Source organism: Pezoporus wallicus, unplaced genomic scaffold (assembly GCF_028554395.1).
Source record: "Pezoporus wallicus isolate ANWC-B61680 ecotype Strahan unplaced genomic scaffold, APGP_CSIRO_Pwel_v1 scaffold_7107, whole genome shotgun sequence".
Taxonomy (NCBI): Eukaryota; Metazoa; Chordata; class Aves; order Psittaciformes; family Psittacidae; genus Pezoporus; species Pezoporus wallicus.
Genome location: NW_026642114.1, coordinates 7,401,364 through 7,418,078, shown reverse-complemented (window position 1 = coordinate 7,418,078; position 16,715 = coordinate 7,401,364). Strand labels below are relative to the sequence as shown.

The 16,715-nt window shown below is 44.8% G+C and overlaps 1 protein-coding gene across 1 annotated transcript in view; it reads right to left on the bottom strand.

Annotated features, from left to right (window-relative positions):
- Positions 1–4,363: 4,363 nt before the first annotated feature.
- Positions 4,364–16,715, bottom strand: part of PSMD1 (proteasome 26S subunit, non-ATPase 1) — a 70,243-nt gene continuing 57,891 nt past the window's right edge. Inside the window, exons 20-25 of the mRNA XM_057427173.1 lie at positions 14,972–15,141; positions 13,194–13,286; positions 11,494–11,586; positions 7,984–8,130; positions 5,403–5,557; positions 4,364–4,571 (exon numbers count right to left, since the gene is read on the bottom strand). Of these exons, the coding sequence (XP_057283156.1) occupies positions 5,411–5,557; positions 7,984–8,130; positions 11,494–11,586; positions 13,194–13,286; positions 14,972–15,141 (650 nt within the window). The 3' untranslated portion in view covers positions 4,364–4,571; positions 5,403–5,410. The remainder of the gene's footprint in view (positions 4,572–5,402; positions 5,558–7,983; positions 8,131–11,493; positions 11,587–13,193; positions 13,287–14,971; positions 15,142–16,715) is intronic.

Sequence of the window (16,715 nt, the reverse complement as noted above, 5' to 3'; positions counted from 1 at the left end):
ATGAGCCCATGAACTGTGCTGTCCAATGTAGATGTTTCTAGCATATTATTTTCAGCTGCTGCTTGTTCATCCCCGACCCCCAGATTTCGTGCTTAAAGATCTCCGTGTGAAGTGAAAGTAAACAGAGAGTTTGCCCAGCCCTACAGAAGCTGTCTCAGCTTCTCCTCTGGGAGGACACTGGCGGGGGGAAACAAAAAGTTAATCCATCTTTGTTCTCACTGACACGGAATGAAGAAAACAATTAAATGGGAGAGCCAGCCTAAAGCTAAGAACAAAGACACTGCACCAATATTTCAGGTCTTTTTCCTTCACTCTGAAGGGGAAAAATTTGCTCCATACTTCATCTTTTGCAGGTTATCTTTGAAGGAACAATGTCCCCATAATTTCTGCTGATAATTAACCTTGCCTTTGCAGCAGTTGCTCCCTGGCTCACAGAGCAGCTATTTATAGCCTTTGCCGGGGACGCTGTTGCCACCAAATGACTGCCCTTCCCCTTGACCAGCCTTGCACCAAGGTGGTGGGCAGCTAGGGTGTCCCCTCATGCTCGCCAGGACCTGCCTTACCTGGACCCTTACAGTATAGACCCTTCACTGTCCATTTTCTGCATATGCTTTGCAAACACACAGAAAAAAACCCAGACATACATGCTGCTTAAACACACATTCACAGGGCTGTCAGGCAGCAGGGTCCATCAGAGCAAGCGCACAGGGCTCGGGCACAGCAAGTGCACACAGGTTATGGTCTTTAGAACCTCTCATTAGCTGCTCTCCAGTGGACTTGGGCAGAAGGAGGATTTGCGAGTCACTTCTCTGTAGTGCTGATTCTCCCCTGCTGGAGGAGACACGGATGACTAACCTGAGTATCTGCACAGTCCTGAGTGAAACCAGAGCTTTAGTTGTGCAGCCAATGCCAGGAACTGGAGTACAGACCTCACAACAAAACTCCAGATCTGGACCGACGGCAGCTGGACCATATGCCCACACAGAACAGAACTTCAGAGGCTGAGCGAAGCCAGACCTGAGCAGGAGACCAGCAGCAGGGGCTGGGGCAGCTTCTCCTCCCAAGACACAGAGCAAGGGCCAGCTCAGTTGCACCAGTGCTGGAGAAACACATTGAACCAGGTCTGCCAATACCAGTTACCTTCACTGAGGAAGCAAAGACCCTTGCTCCCGTATGAAGTCGCACTGGGGAAAGATCAACACCCATGGGGGAAGGCCTTCACGCCCGCTGGTCCCATCAGAGGTTGCAAGTAAACACAAGCCTTTCCCAGTCCTGCAGTCTGTGCTCCTCATCTCCCTCATCCTGCTACTACTGTGGGGTTAAGGTGGGCTAAAAACCCAACTGTCACCAGCACTGAGAGCAGCAGGCAGGGGAGGCACTGGGGCAGGTTGGGGTCTGGCAGGGGCAAGGGTATGGGATGTTCCAGCCTCCAGGATACAGGGAGATAAACGGTCAGTATCATCATCATTATCAGCAGCGCCCAACCTTTGTGTTGAACTAGGAGGAGCAAGACTTTCACCTGGCCCTGGAAAGAAAGGTAGAGATGGGGATGGTGGCACTTTTGTAATGGGGAAGAGGTGGGAGGAAGAGACCTACCGAGTGACTGCTGGGGCAAAGGAGTAATGGGGCCTGTTGCCCCCTCCTCAAAGACCCCTTGCCCTGGGAGCTTTACCTCCACATACTCATCTCTGCTTTGGTCCCCAGCACAGTGCCAAGCAAGGGGCTTGTACCCAAGTTAATAAGCGGAAAGGGGAGACTGAGGGCATGTCCAGGGCCTCCTGGAGGGACTCTGGATCTGTCAGAAGCAGCATGCTTTTGGAGTGATTTATTTTCCCCCAGGGTTAAGGGGGATGAGGCCCATTAGTCAGGAGGGACAGAAGCAAGCTTCCTGCCACCTCAGCCTCTCCAGCTCCTCTGGCAAACCCAGGAGCATTAGGTCCAATTAGCCCCTGGCAAACAGCCTGAGGGTGGGTCCCTCCGCAGCATCCCCAGGAAGGCCCAGAGGAGCAGCACTTCTGAAGAAATCAGCACTCATTAGTCACTGGGGCTAAATGACATTATCTAAAGCAGCACCAAAGCTTTGCAGGCTCCCGCCATGCATCCTCCAAACTAGAGATCAAACAGCCAGCAGTGACCTCCATCCCCCAAGCACAGCAATGAGCTGGTCCTTCAGTTGCTGGCCACATCTGTCCCCAGATGGTCAGATGCCTTAGCATAGGGGCAGGATCCAGCCTCCAGGCAGCTTTCCAGAGCCTTCTCAGAGGTCTTCCAGCACCCTTCCAGAAGATTTATGGAGGTTTCCTGGCCATCCTCTAGAATTTTCTCTTTATAGGGGTTTTCTGCTGTATCTTCAGAACATTTCTAGAGGAAAACACAGCAAGCGGCAGAGCTGGGGAAGTGAGGACAACTCCCAGATGTCCCTCCTGGTGTCCCCAGCCTGGCACACATGGCCTTTTTCTTTCACAGACATCAAAATCTCCTCTAAAAATCCAACTGCCCAAGCATAACCTTAGTGCCTGGCTCCAGAGTAGCAGCTCAGAAATCGGTTTGGGGCTGTGTGAGGTTTCTATGTTTGCTTGTGCCAAGGGCGCTCTGGGAAACATCATTGCCAGAGATAGGCGTGATCTTACAGGGACAAGAAAATCATTTAGCAGAAGAATTAAGTCTTCTGGATGGTGCCCCAGGCAGTACACGGCTCAGTGTGAATTGCTCTGTGCATACAGATTTACACAGCCACACAGAACTAAACCTGTAGCAAGCACCAGGAATACACTAGCTACTCTGAAAACATCTGTTCTAGTATCAAAGGCTGAGCAAAAGGTCCATTGAATAGAAGCAGACTGTTCACAGCTTGGCCAAGGCACCAGTATAGGACTTTAGGTCCTTCTGAGCCAGCTATTCCTAGCATTTCCACTCAGACTCTAGAGATCTCCCAGCGATAATGGCAGGTTGCTGAGTGACCTGAAATGAGGGTTTTTTTCTCCTCTCAATGTCCTCCCCCCTACACAGTATTTTGTAAGAAGACACAAGGCATTACTAACAAAGTACCTGAAAAACTCCATGTACCACACCATTTGGTACCAGTAGAATGTGCAGGAATAAGGGACCCAGGTACCCATTCAGAAGGAAGGGATTACAGCACCTGAAAGACTTACACAGTGTACATTTATCCAGTTTCCATTTCTTGCACCACAATTCTCACTTTGAATGTCCATGGGATTGAAGCAGTGATCCCCTCTTTGTTTCCAGTTTTACTGACAGCAACATTGTCTGTAGCTATTTCAGGTTCATTCTTGGCTCTGCTCCATGGGAGAACAGATCTGGACCCTTAACTGAGACATTTCAATTTCAGGGACTTCTGATTGAAGCCTAAGACTCAAAATTGGCTTTTGGCCCCACATCTCTGCTCTGTATTGCTTAAGCTTTTCAGAGAACAATAGCAGACTATTCTATTGCTACAGTAACATTCGCCAAAATAAACCATCGGCTGGAAAAGCTCCCATGCATGATTTGTCTTCCGTTATTACTGATGCACATGAGCTTGTGGTATGTTCATATGGGGCAAAATATTCTCAACATACATACAATAAGACCCTCATTCTGTTTAAGTGCTGTTCCAGCTGATGCAGCTTTGTCCAGCATTTGGCTTACAGCTGACCATGGCTGCAGGCTCTGGCTCGCTGGTGTGCATCCTTTGAAGCGTTCCAGCTCACCAGGTGAAGGGCTGGCTGCAGCGTGAATGGTGGAGCAGCATTCCTTCCTTCTGACTGCTGCTCATTCCATACCTCTGACTGTAAATCCCCCCTTGGCTAATGATACACATCAGAGTAACAACCTGCATGTCCAGATTCACATCATCTAGGCCTGTAATGTTTTCTAGCTATGCTCACATGAGCTGTTATGCTCATATTTGGTGAAAGCACACAGGACAAAGAAAAGGGAGTCTGTGAAATAAAGAGAAACATGGCCTCATTTCCCCATCATTAACACCCACAACCCTGCTGTCAGCCCCACACCATCACATGAATACCAGGATGAATAAGGGGGAAAATCAGCGCAAAGTTAGTATCACAGAGGTAATTTGGATGTGGACCTCATCTGGACAGCTGCTGTCAAGTAGAGACCTGCCCTCTCTGTAGCAGCAGTGCTGTGGCTGGGCCAGATGAGAGTTGGTGACCTTGCCTAGCCTATGTGAGTGCTCAAGAAAGTAGAGATCTACACAGATCCTCACAACTCTACAGAAGAGCAGTCAGTCCAGCTTTGCTGGAGGAAGATGCACAACTTGGGTCTAGTTTTTAACATTTGGAGTGAGCTGTTAGGCTTCTTTTTTCTTTTTTTTTAAAGCAGCAAGTTTTCTGTCAAGAATTTTTAATATATTTATTTGAAAACAAGGTTTTGTGAAAGAGTACACTAAATAGCATATATCTGTTCTTCAGCCATAAAACACAGACTATCAGTTTTAGCTCAGCACAGATTGGGGCTGCATGCACTGAACAGCAGATCTTGAGAGGAAGGTCTTCATGTCTGTCTTTCTGGTATCAAGCATAGTGTCTTCTTTAGAGGCCATGACCCTGGAGGAGGGGGGAAGAGAAACCAGAAAAGCAAATGTATTTAACTAAGGCTTCTTGTGGTTGACCCCAAACACTCACCCAAGCCTGCCACTGATGCAACATTTACAGATTTTAACAAGAAGTTTATTTTCCTGCTCATCCACCAATTCAAGTGCATAATCTCTGCTCTTGGGAGCACTGGGAAATGCCAGCCCATATTTGGAAATAAAGCAACTGGGTTTCTGCCGCTCACTGAGAAACTTGCACACCAGTTCAGGCACTTTAGCCAAGGAACCTGAGAACCACACAATTCACTGCCTGGAACAGATCTACGAGTCAGGTTTAGAGAGCACCACAGAGCCCATGACTGGAGTGTCTTTAAATTCTTCTAAGAACTGCTGTGAAAACAAGACAACCCCAGAAAGGAGACTAGTAGTTCAGTTTCAACCAATCCTGCCACACTGAGGTCAAGTAGATGACAGCTTTGTTACATAAACCACTTGCCCCTCTGGGATCGTTTTCATGAGCTGATTATTCCCAGCTCAACTGCTGCCTGTAAACCCATGCACGGCTCTAATTCTGCCTGACAAGGCTCTACCCAAGAGCAGCCAGGCCTGCGAGATTAGAAACCAGATCCAGTACAACCAGGTCAGGCATGACCCAGAAGAGTAGATTTCTCTTTTATTGCTGCCAAACTCTTCAAATCAGGATAAAGCATATTTCTGAACCTGGCGCAGAAGCTGTCAAGGAGCTAAAACAAGAGTGCTAGGTGTTGGTAATTGCTTTAGCTGATCCAAAGAGGCTTTTCCTTCATTGGTACTAATAAAGGTGACTCTGCACAATACACTGTACCTCAGGTCTTAATCATCAATGTACTCAAAGGGTTCTGGTGGTTCAGGTTCCTGCTCCTCTTCCTCAATCTTCGGACCGTGAGCTGCCACAGGTTCAACCAGCTCCTCCATATCCTCACTGGTGTCCTTCAGAATGATGATGCCTCCGATGGAAAGCTGCAAGACAAACACAGTGAGCATTAGCGCTGCTTGCCTCTACCTCATGGTGGAGTGTTTGTGGCCACAGCATTTATCCTTGGTGTTGTGGTTTAAGCCCAGCTGGCAACTAAGTACCATGCAGCTGCTTGCTCAATTACTCCTGCCCCCAGTGAGATGGGGAGAACTAGAAAATAGGTAAAACCTGTGGGTTGAGATAAGAACAGTTTAAAAATTAAAATAAGTTATAATACTACTAATAATAAAAAAAGGGAAACAACAAAAAGAGAGATAGATAAAACAAAAAACCCAAACCAACAAACAACAGTGATACACGGTAACTTACCACCCGCTGATCGATACCCAGCTTGTTCCTGAGCAGTAGCCGGCCCCTTCTGGCCAACTCTCCCCAGTTTATATACCAAATATGATGATCTATGGTATGATATATCCCTTTGGCTAGTGCAGGTCAGCTGTCCTGTCTCTACTTCCTCCCGACTTCTTGTGCCCCTCCTCACTGGCAGAGCGTGAGAGACTGAAAAGTCCTTCATCAGGGTAAGCATTACTTAGCAACAACTAAAACACTGGTGTGTTATCAACATAATTCTCAAACTAAAGCCAAAACACAGCATTGTACCAGCTAGTAGGAAGAAAATTAACTCTGTCCCAGCCAAAACTGGGACAGCAGCCCATATGACACACCTCAGCATCAGTGAGTTTCAGAGAGCAAAGCATCTGACACTCACCTGGATCCCTGCCTGGTGAGGGGATGGCACAGAGTCTATCCAGGCCACCTTTTGTATTTCCACTATCTAAGTCTCAGTTCAATAGAAAATGGCATCTGGATTCACAGCTTCACTCCAGTTCCAGTCTGAGGCTTTCCACGTGTAAACTAATCGAACCATAATTGCTTTATAAGGCTCATCTTTTCAAGGCAACAAAGCTTAGTGAAGCCTCTATGTGTAGCTGCCTCCCAAGAGGCTATCTGAAACAGAGCATAATCTGATCACCAGCTTCCACCAACTAAGGAATCCTATTTAGCAGAACCTCATAAAAAAAAAAAAAAAGGAAATTAATTGCAAAGATCACAACCAAACATCCTGGCAGGCTGAACCAAATTTGTGTCTCCAGGACTGAAACACAAGGTGCAAAGAGGCAGTGCTGTGTCATGCCTGTCTGGAATCAGGGCTTTGACTACAGCAGGATTCCAGGCTATAAACAGCATTTAAAAGAGGCCTTTTACTCTGGCATTCCCCAAAGCAGAGCAAAGGTCTGAAACAACTCCATTTCAAAAGCCTCCTTGGTTACACACCCTAATCCCAGCAAAACCCCACACTGTTCTGTTCTCTTCAAAACCTATTTATGGGAGTTTAAGGCTGGAAACTGCACTCCCCTCACCAAGGACTTGACTTCTTTTGAAACTGAAGCAAACAGCTAGGTGACCTCCATATTTCAGCTGCATGAGTGGACAATTAATGGACCACGTAACAGATCTTCCCAATCCAAATGTTGCTTGGGTCACCTCCTCTTTTTCAAGGGTAGAAGCTAAAATATCCTTCCACAACTTTGCTCAAGGGGATGATGCACAGAGAATTCCAATGTGCTGATACTACTCCAATAAACCAATTTATTAAAAACAATTACTATTTTCCTGGAAAAAATATTACTTCTTCTGAACATCATTTTCCCCATGCATAATCCTGCAAAAGGAAAAAGTCCAGGGTGTTATTTCTTGAACAAAAATAAAGGCCAGAAGAATTTGACTCAGGAGATTTTGAGGTCAAGAGCAAGCTTGTTAGCTTTGCAATATATTTGAGCATCTCATGTAAAAGTTAGTTATCCCTTAGGCTTAATGCTAAAAACATCTTTTCCATCATCCACCTCACAACCACATGCTATCTCTCGTGTGTTAAGCAAAGATAAAGGCACTCTTTCTAAGGTGAGACTTAACTGAATATGAAATCTGTTTACTGGAAAACCCCTTCCATTTAGCCATAAATCCCACTGCAGGATAATATAGCCCCAGAAGAAGTCGTAATGTATTTCACTGCTTTGGCAATACGTCTGTACAACTTCTCACCCCATTGTAAAAATCACGGCTCAGTCTTTATGTCCCCAGCAATGTCATTAATACAAAGTATGTCCAATTGGTTTCCATGTCACAGCATGTCATATGTAGAAGAAGTTAAAATAAAGGAGCATTAGCCTGGTGAAAAGTCTGCAGCAGCTCTGGCTTTCCTACAACTAGAACTGCATGTGATCCTTTGGAGAGAGAGAGACACTAAAAAGCAGGTATGACAACAGTGCAGTTGCAAAATCTCTGTCAGACATTACAGTGATACCAGCTGAGAGTGGCACTCTCACGGACATGCACAACTTCTGAGTCCTGGCACAAGCCCAGCCCTGGGAACACTGTCAAACACATGGACTATGAAGATGACACTTACTGGTTTGAAAGGCTGGTATCGGCAGCTCTCTGTCATAGTGAGAACTTTGAGCTGAGCAGGCATGACTCTCGCTGGGTTGTCCAGAAGCTGGAAGTTGGGTTCAGGCTCTTTTTTCTTTTCTTTTTCATCCTTCTTTTCTGTCTCATCCTGCAAAGGGGGAGGAGAACATCAACATTATTTTAACAGTAATATCTAACCCTTTCATAGTTCAGGAGGGTATAGGAAAACCAGGCAGCAAATCCCAGACTGTGGTGAGAAACCGTTCTGCTGAGGAGCAAGCTAACACCTATCTATCAACTGGCACACGCAATGCCAGCATGGATCAAAGTGCTCTCATCAGGCAATGCCTCACTCTCAACTACAGGTGAAATAAGTTCAGCAAGAGGTGGCAGTGGAACAGTTTATCTCTGGGTTCCCTTTCTAATACTTTTTCTGCAAGCTCACCACTTTTTGGTCACAACTGAATATTCTCCAATATTGTTACTGAGCACATGAAAATTGCTAAAAGTGGTCCTTGTATTTTTGCAGTTATGAAACTATTACTGACATTTCACATTACTGGTACAGACAGGAACTCAACCAAAACGATCTGAGCTCAGTGACTCCCCTAAGGAACTGCAGTTAACCCCTCCTTTACAAATGACTCAGCAGCTAGAGGGAAAAGTTCAGAAGGAAGAAATACAGCATCCTTCATGTACTTAAGAACATGGATTGTGTTTTCTCCTTTGCTCAGGAACATCTGAGTGCAAACAAAAAGGCTGCAGAAAAGATGGAAACAAACAATAGGAAATAAGCACAAGCCCCACTACATGCATGACACGTCCTGCAAACCAGACAGGACTTTCTCTGTCACGGTGACTGCTCATTGCTGTGCAGATCTCTTGGAAGCTACGGATTACTGGTCATATAACAGGCATAAGAGAAAAAACAGGAAAGCAATTATACTTCTAAAACATTAGGACAATGGCAAAACTCTCAACTCAAACACAGCAGGTGGCAGCACACTCCCTTTTTACTATCCTCATTTTTCTGCTCCATTCAACCAATAAAACTTTTCAGACATCTGGAGTGTACAGATACAGACACAACACATGAATCTTGTAATATATTGCTTCCTCTCAACACCTGTACTTAACTGTATGTTGTAGCAATTTTAGAAGAAACATACATCTGTTCAGTGCATTTTGCTTAGCATATAGTGCTGCAAGAATAATTCAAAGGAAAGGAAGTGTTTGGTGACAAGGAAACTTTGGTAAAGGAGCAAAATGAAAAAAAACCCAGAGGTTCAACCTTGCATGCATGAGATGATTCATTTTCGGAGCCAACTGGATAAAGTCCAGTGCCTACAACATGGCCACACTTAGCAGGCCTAGGAAGGTTATTTTACACATACACCTTTGATCTTATGCTACACTCCCTTTACATACTGTTTGTGTATTTCTTTTTAAAATTAAAGAGGCCTAAAATTCTCTGACCATTCTGCTTTTCTCACATAGACATTAAAGTGGAATCAGAAAAGTTTCTACTGAGCTTATCAGCTTTGGTACAGCTTTTGACACCATTTCCACTGGAGACACTGGCTGCTTCTGGCTTAGACAGGTGTACCATCCTCAGCATAAAATCTGGGTAGCCAAGCCCAAAGAGTGAAGTTAAATCCAGTTGGTGGCCAGTCACCAGTGGTGTTCCCAAGGGCTCAGTACTGGGTCCACTTCTGTTTAATATCTGTATTGATCTGGATGAGGGGATCGATGACACTACACTGGTTGGGAGCGTTGATCAGGCGGAGGGTAGGAAAGCTCTGCAGAGGGATCAGGACAGGCTGGATCAATGGGCCAAGGCCAACTGCATGGGGTTCAAGCAGGCAAAGTGCTGGGTCCTGCATCTGGGCCACCACAACCCCATGCAATGCTACAGGCTTGGGCAAGAGTGGCTGGAAAACTGCTCAATGGAAAAGGACCCGGGGGTGTTGGTTCAGAGTGGCTGAACATGAGCCAGCTTATGCCCAGGCAGCCAAGAAGGCCAATGACATCCTGGCCTGTAACAGAACTAATGAGGCCAGCAGGGCCAGGACAGTGATCATCCCCTGTACTGGGCACCGGTGAGGCTGCACCTCGGATACTGCGTTCGGTTCTGGGCCCCTCACTACAGGAGAGACATTGAGGTGCTGGAGCAGATCCAGAGACAGCCAACAAAGCAGGTGACAGGCCTAGAGCACAAGTCTTATGAGGAAAAGCTGAGGAAAGTGGGGCTGTGAAGCCTGGAGAAAAGGAGTCTCAGGAGACACCTTATCACTCTCTACAACTACCTGAGAGCAGGCTGCAGTGAGATGAGAGTCAGTCTCTTCTCCCTAGTAACAAGAAATAGGACAAGAGGAAATGGCCTTGAGTTGAACCACGGGAGTTTTAGAATGGATATGAGGAAAAATTCCTTCACCAAAAGGGTTCTCAAGCACTGGAACAGGCTGTGCAGGTGGGTGGTGCAGTCACCATCCCTGGAGGTATTTAGAAGATGTGTAGATGCACTGAGGGACATGGTTTAGTGATGGACTTGGCAGTGCTAGGTTAATGGTTGGACTTGATCTTAAAGGTCTTTTCCAGCCTAAATAATTCTATGATTCTGTAACACATTTTCAGCTTACAATTATTCTTGGCATATTTGCATCTGTTTCAAGAGCACAAAAGGAAGGGTCCTTTGTTAGGGTACAGCAAGAATTTAAGCTGCCATATGTTTTCCAAATTACAGCAACCACCAAGAATTCATTAGCCAGCCATTTCTCTATCCCTCAGCTTGCTGCAGGATGACACATTACTGATAGATAAGGATGACAAGTTCTAGTGTCAGGTCTATGAGCTGAAAGAAATCATCAGAGAACTGAAGCAATCACCATAACTACTGAGCAGCATATGGACTCTGTGCTCCAAGCTCAGCTGGTTCTGAGCTGGGTGTGAATAGATGTTTGACATTTTGATAGATGAGCAAAACACGTAAGAGATTGCTGCCAAAAAAGGCATTTCAGAACAGGGAGTTAAGAATGTGAAAAACAGAAAGTTTAAAACTCTTCAGTGCTCTCAACTGACTTAGACATCACCAAGCAACTGCTACAACACTGAGTCCCAAGGACATAAAATTCTTAAGTCTTTTTCCACATTAATAACAAAAGTACATGGATAAAAGATAAAATTCCTTTGGTCTACAAACAGTTGGCAATGAAATAAAGCACAAAAGGTTCATGCAGTTAAAGGCACATAAATTTGTCAAAATAAGCTTCTGCCTTTAAGGAATTCAGTTACTTAACAATACTGAGGAAGATTTATTTCTCAGAAATAATACCACCTCTTGCTTTTAACAGTGCACACACACAATGGAAAGATGCTAACCTGTGTATGCAGTACACTGAAAAGCAAGTTAATGCTTTGCTCAGAACTAACACAGGTGGAGGGGGGTGCCAGCTTTCATGACACACCTTCCAAATTTATAAGGATACATTTAAATTTCAGTGTTTGCACTCACCACTTCCATCTTCTCCTCTTCCTTCTTCTCTTTCTCCTTCTCCTTTTCCTTCTTCTTGGCTTTTGCAGTGATGGACAGCACAGCAGTGGAAACCTGGATATTTCAACAGAAGAGGTATTCAGCATAACTGCAACACCATGCCCTGTGCTTCAGCTTCCCAAACAGGGGAACAAAAGGAGATCAATGTTAGGTTAGTTCTGTTAGGTTAGTACAGGTGTCAGTGAGACCAATTCCACTTCTTATCCACTGCTCTTCTTAAAGGACAAATACACCGAAACAAATAAATGGCACATATGGGAGAAAAAAAACCAAACTGACATGAATGCAGACAGGCTGCAGCCACATAGGAAAGAGAACAACTTAATTTTGAGAATAATCACTGCCGGTTTTGGTGTCTATATGAGAGGTTTTGTTATTTAACAGAGCAGCAAACTGAATTTTTATTACAGGAAAACCTATTGCTGGGGTCTCCAATATAACGAAACATGTATATAATACTCTTTAGAAATTACCTAAAGCTATTCCAGTGTCCTAATCAGACAGCTTTGTTTCTCACTGATCTAAAGAAGTGGATATGCATAATGTCCTATGGAGGAGCCCTCAGGAGGCTTTGGGACTCCTGAGTCAGAAAGTACTCAGAAGCAATACTCAAATACAATAATTCAGCTTGTCTCCCTTCCAGTGAGCACATCTCTCTATCCACAGTAACTGTCTCTGTAAGGCAGTAACTTCCTGAGAGAGACAGGAAGCAACCACACTAGCCACGTTGCTGGTAAAGCTTTTTAGGCTGAGGGCTCTTCACACATTTTCATTGTGGTCAGGAAAGTTTAAAAGAGAAAGGATTTGTCAAATTCCCAGCCTATTTTAAAGGTCAGAAAACAGCTTTTGCTTTATCAGAGCAGTGAGGTTTGCCTTTCATCAGAGTTCATTTCTTGGTGGCTCTGTCCTGCCCAGCATTCAATTCCAGCAAAATGCTTTACAGTTCTCACACAATGTCATCCATCAGTATGACATACCTTAGGGCTCCACTGCTGCAATTGCTCCCTAAGGGCTGCTCTGCCTGCTGCTGTGGCCTGCTCAGTAGCTTTTACCATCCTGCGCCAGGAGACAAATTGCTTCCGCTATTGTCCTGCTTGTTACCCTACAGGTCCCATCTCTTCTTTTTCAATACCTATTCTCAGTTCCATGTTCACCATTTTGCAGTCCATGGTCCTGACAGCTACTATTCTAGTGCATGGGCCCACTCCCCCAAGACCAGGTACACTTCTGCCCTTCCATCTGGGACTATTTGAGAAGTGTCACACCTAATATTCTTGATGTTTGTACTACAGTAGCACTTTGGAGCCCAACTCATCAACAAGAACCCTGCTGTGCTAGGCGCTGTGCAAAGATGATACACACATACAAATCAGTAGGGCATGGAAAGCAGTTTTGTTTTGTTGTTTTTTTTTTAATCAGTACTTCTGGCTTGACCACTGGAGACAAGGGAGGTCTCAGCAACTGAGTAGCAAAGTACTTGTATGCCATGATCAGCAACAGTCCCAGGCACAGCAGGAAAAAATAGCTAGAATTCTCTTTCAGAGACAACAGTGCCTGCCAATTCTTCTTTCGCTCTTTAGATTCCCTGTTAGTGCCACTAAAGTCAATGTTTATACTAGGAGAGAAGGAATCTTTACCACACAGAAAGCTAGCCCACATACCTTTTCTTTCTCCTTTTCCTTTGGTACCTCAAGAGGTGGGGGATATGCAAATGTGGACGGCTTACAGTTGGACTTGTACTGGACTTTTGGCATCTAAGACAAAAGTTAAAAACATTATTAGAGACAAGAAAAGCAGGGAAAAATAATCTACAGCAGAATAATTACTTTAGCTTCATTTTCCTTCCAGCAGAGACAAACACAGATCCTCTAAAGAATACAAGCTTCCCCTTCTCCCCCTCCGGAAGCTGAGTAACTGTTATCAGTGGCAACAGTTCACCTAGAACAATGTTATTTAATTATTCTATAATTCGACTCTGGCAAGCTCTCCTAGCCTTCTCCATACACGCTTCTCCACTCTATTCACACCATGCCTTGTTTTCACTGTTTCAAAGATTTTGTGGTTTTAATGTTATTGCTGTGCCTGCTTGTATGAACACAAAATTAGTTTAACATCTAAGACCTGCTTTCTCAGTGCACGCTAGAGCAAACCAATCATTGCCTAACATTTACCTCTTGCAAAAGGACAGTATGTTTTGGGGGTGGGTTACCAATGTCACATATTCTTATACTCTCGACTATTTACATAAGCATCTTCTGAGAGCCAATCCAAATTCTTAAACTGGATTAATTTCTGCAGTATCTCAAATCTCTTCCTTTGCAAAACATCAAGAAGCAACAGAACAGGGGCTGCTCTGAGGAAGCAAGGTGGGTGTGGTGCAGCCCATAACGTACATCCAGCCTTGTAACTGGCTTTAATGTGCAAGCAAAGTTCTAGAACATCACTTGACCTATAGCCATTTGGGCTCCCTGGAAACTCTAAGGAATGGGGAGAGGGAGTCAAAATGGCAGTTCAGCTTAACAGCTAAAAAGGTGCTGAGCCTGTTACCACTGAGGAGGTGCAGCAATGCAAACACAGGGAAGTATTCAGGACAGAGAGTGGAAAGAAAAAACAGCCCTCTCTCTTTAAACAGCAAGAACTGAGAGTGGTGTGTAATTTGACTTCATGCTCAGCCTGAGACAGTTGAAGAAGATCACCCTAGAACTCTGAGGTTTTGGTCCAGGGGCTGCAAGTCAGTATGCTTGCCCAGTCCCACAGAGGGACTCTGAGAGCAGCCCAGCCCTACACATGCTCTGTGCATCACAGAATAAGGCTGCAGCAATGACAGGAGGGTGCTGCACACCCCTGTGCTGCCACATTCACAAGTTTTTTTTTGTGGAAGTTGCTAGCTCAGCTCTTCAGCACAGAAGACCCTGGATGGTACACAGCTTGTAGCAGCCACAACACAGCTCATCAGCTGGAAAAGCAGATGCATAAGAAAAGTGCAGTACCAATGTCTGCTTGGTTTAGTATTTATTCTCCAAGGAATCCAAACAAATCCTGGTTTCCCACTGCTAGCTTTCCTAGGGGAGAATATAACATAATTTATGTGGGAGGGCAGCGGGGCAACATGCTATTATTTATTTAAATAACCTTGACCTTCTGGAGTGATGATGAGGTGGTCTCTGCCCACATAGGCTGACTAGAGTTCCTTTCTTCGTAAGCTACTTTGAAATAAAGAGGTCAAAGTCTACTCTCTACATTTTTCTTGTCCCTATTCCCACCACCAGCTCTCCAATTTAAACCTGCTTTTCAGACTTCTTCCAGTTAGAGCCTCTTCTGACACAAACAAGCTGGAAACATGCAAAGAAAACTAACAAATCCATGCACACCCCTCTGAGACCACTCGAATCTTCCAAGCAGCTATCAGCACCTTTTCTCCTCTCTGCTTGTTACATACCTTAAGATCCTTGTTAAGGCCAATGACACAGGTCGGGGTGAAAGCCAGTGACAAGAAGTGTGACAGGGGGAACCAGAACCAGAACTGGGTGAAGACCAGAACCCCTACCACAGAAGGCATGTGAGTATGGCCTGTCCTTGACTGCAGTGAAATAGTTACGTTATGGCCCCCTGTAAAGAATCATAAATGAAGGAGGTTAATGAATGCATTCCTGGGTACTCCACAAAGACACCTGAGCAATGCATCTCTAAAACAGCTGCTGTGAAGGGGCTGCTCACAGTGCGCAAGCCAGGCCACAGTGCTGTCAGCTTTGTCCTCTGGAACACACCTCCCGCCATCACCATGATTTCAGCTTACAGAGCAAAACAGGTGGGCAGCTCTATCTGATAGGTATGACCTAAACACAATCAATACAGCCTGCGCACACTTATTTTGCCAGGATACAGGTTAAACAGAATTACAATGAAAAAGGCAGGGAGAGAGGAAGAAAAAGGCAAACCTTTGCTGTAAGCAGTTTTAAAACATAGCATATAGATGATCCTCAAGACAAGACTCACAAGGAAAATAGTGCATATAAAGCAGTGCACACAGAAACTTTTCTTTCTGTGGCTGCCTCCCTGAACTGTCAGTTATTCAGAAGAAATATGCCTAGGTTTTTATCCTACACCATCTCACTAGAAAAAAATGTAAACAGCAGCAGCTTCAGAAGTTGCTTCTACAGGTTATCAATCTAAGCAGCAGAGACAAGCTCCTGCAGTCTTTGCAGCAAAATTACATCTCTGCCAGACAACCAAGTCCTAGCTTTGTACTTTCAAAGCAGAGACCAGAACAGCTCCATACGTTGATGTAGTGCAGAAACATCCAGCTAGAAAGCAAACTGAAAGATCAGGTTTGCAGACAGAGGGAGAAAGTGTTAATATGATCTTCAGTCTTCTGATGAACACAGTGACTTGGGTTGCAGAGAGCACCAGGCAAGTCTGTTACTGCACAGGGAGTATGCAGGCATAGGGAGGTTAACTTTGTTAAAATACAAACACTCCTTACAAAGTCAGGGCATTTTGCAGCTGAAAATCCCAAGCTGGAGTAACACTGCCAGGCCTCACACAGCTATCTACCTCGACAGTGCCAGGCAGCAATGGAGCTGATTTTTAAAGACAAGCAAAATTAATTTTTGCTGCCAAAACTAATGAAAGCCCTGAATGAAGCAGTAATCTCATCTTGGGTATCTGGCAGTGTTAGTCCCAGGAGAATCAATGGAAGATGGAAGATTTTGATGCTCTCCTGTAGGATACTCTGCATACATACTACCTCCTTGCTTTTCCTTTTGTGGTAGCAATAGATCTGCTGTTTGACTAAATAACTCCTTCCCACCACCTCTTTGAAGAAAGACAATGATAGGTCTCATCTCTTACTACTGTTAGGTCTACTCTGCTTCTCATTATTTTCTCTCATAACAATGTCTTGCCCTTATACTTGACTTTGCCACAGCATTAAGGAGAGACTGACTGAGGTCTTGTGCTATCCTTTAACATGAACATATCAAACACTCTGCACTCAAATTACTGGTCTTCTCCCCCATCTTTACCCTGAACTTTTCTTCACTGCATTGCTGTATATGGGCCAGGTCAGTAATCTGCAGATACTGTGGATCAAGTAGACCAGTGAATGTTGCACAAGCAGCTTAACTAGATTTTATCAAACTTTTGGACTTTTATTTTCAGAATTTATGTTAACCTTCAGAATT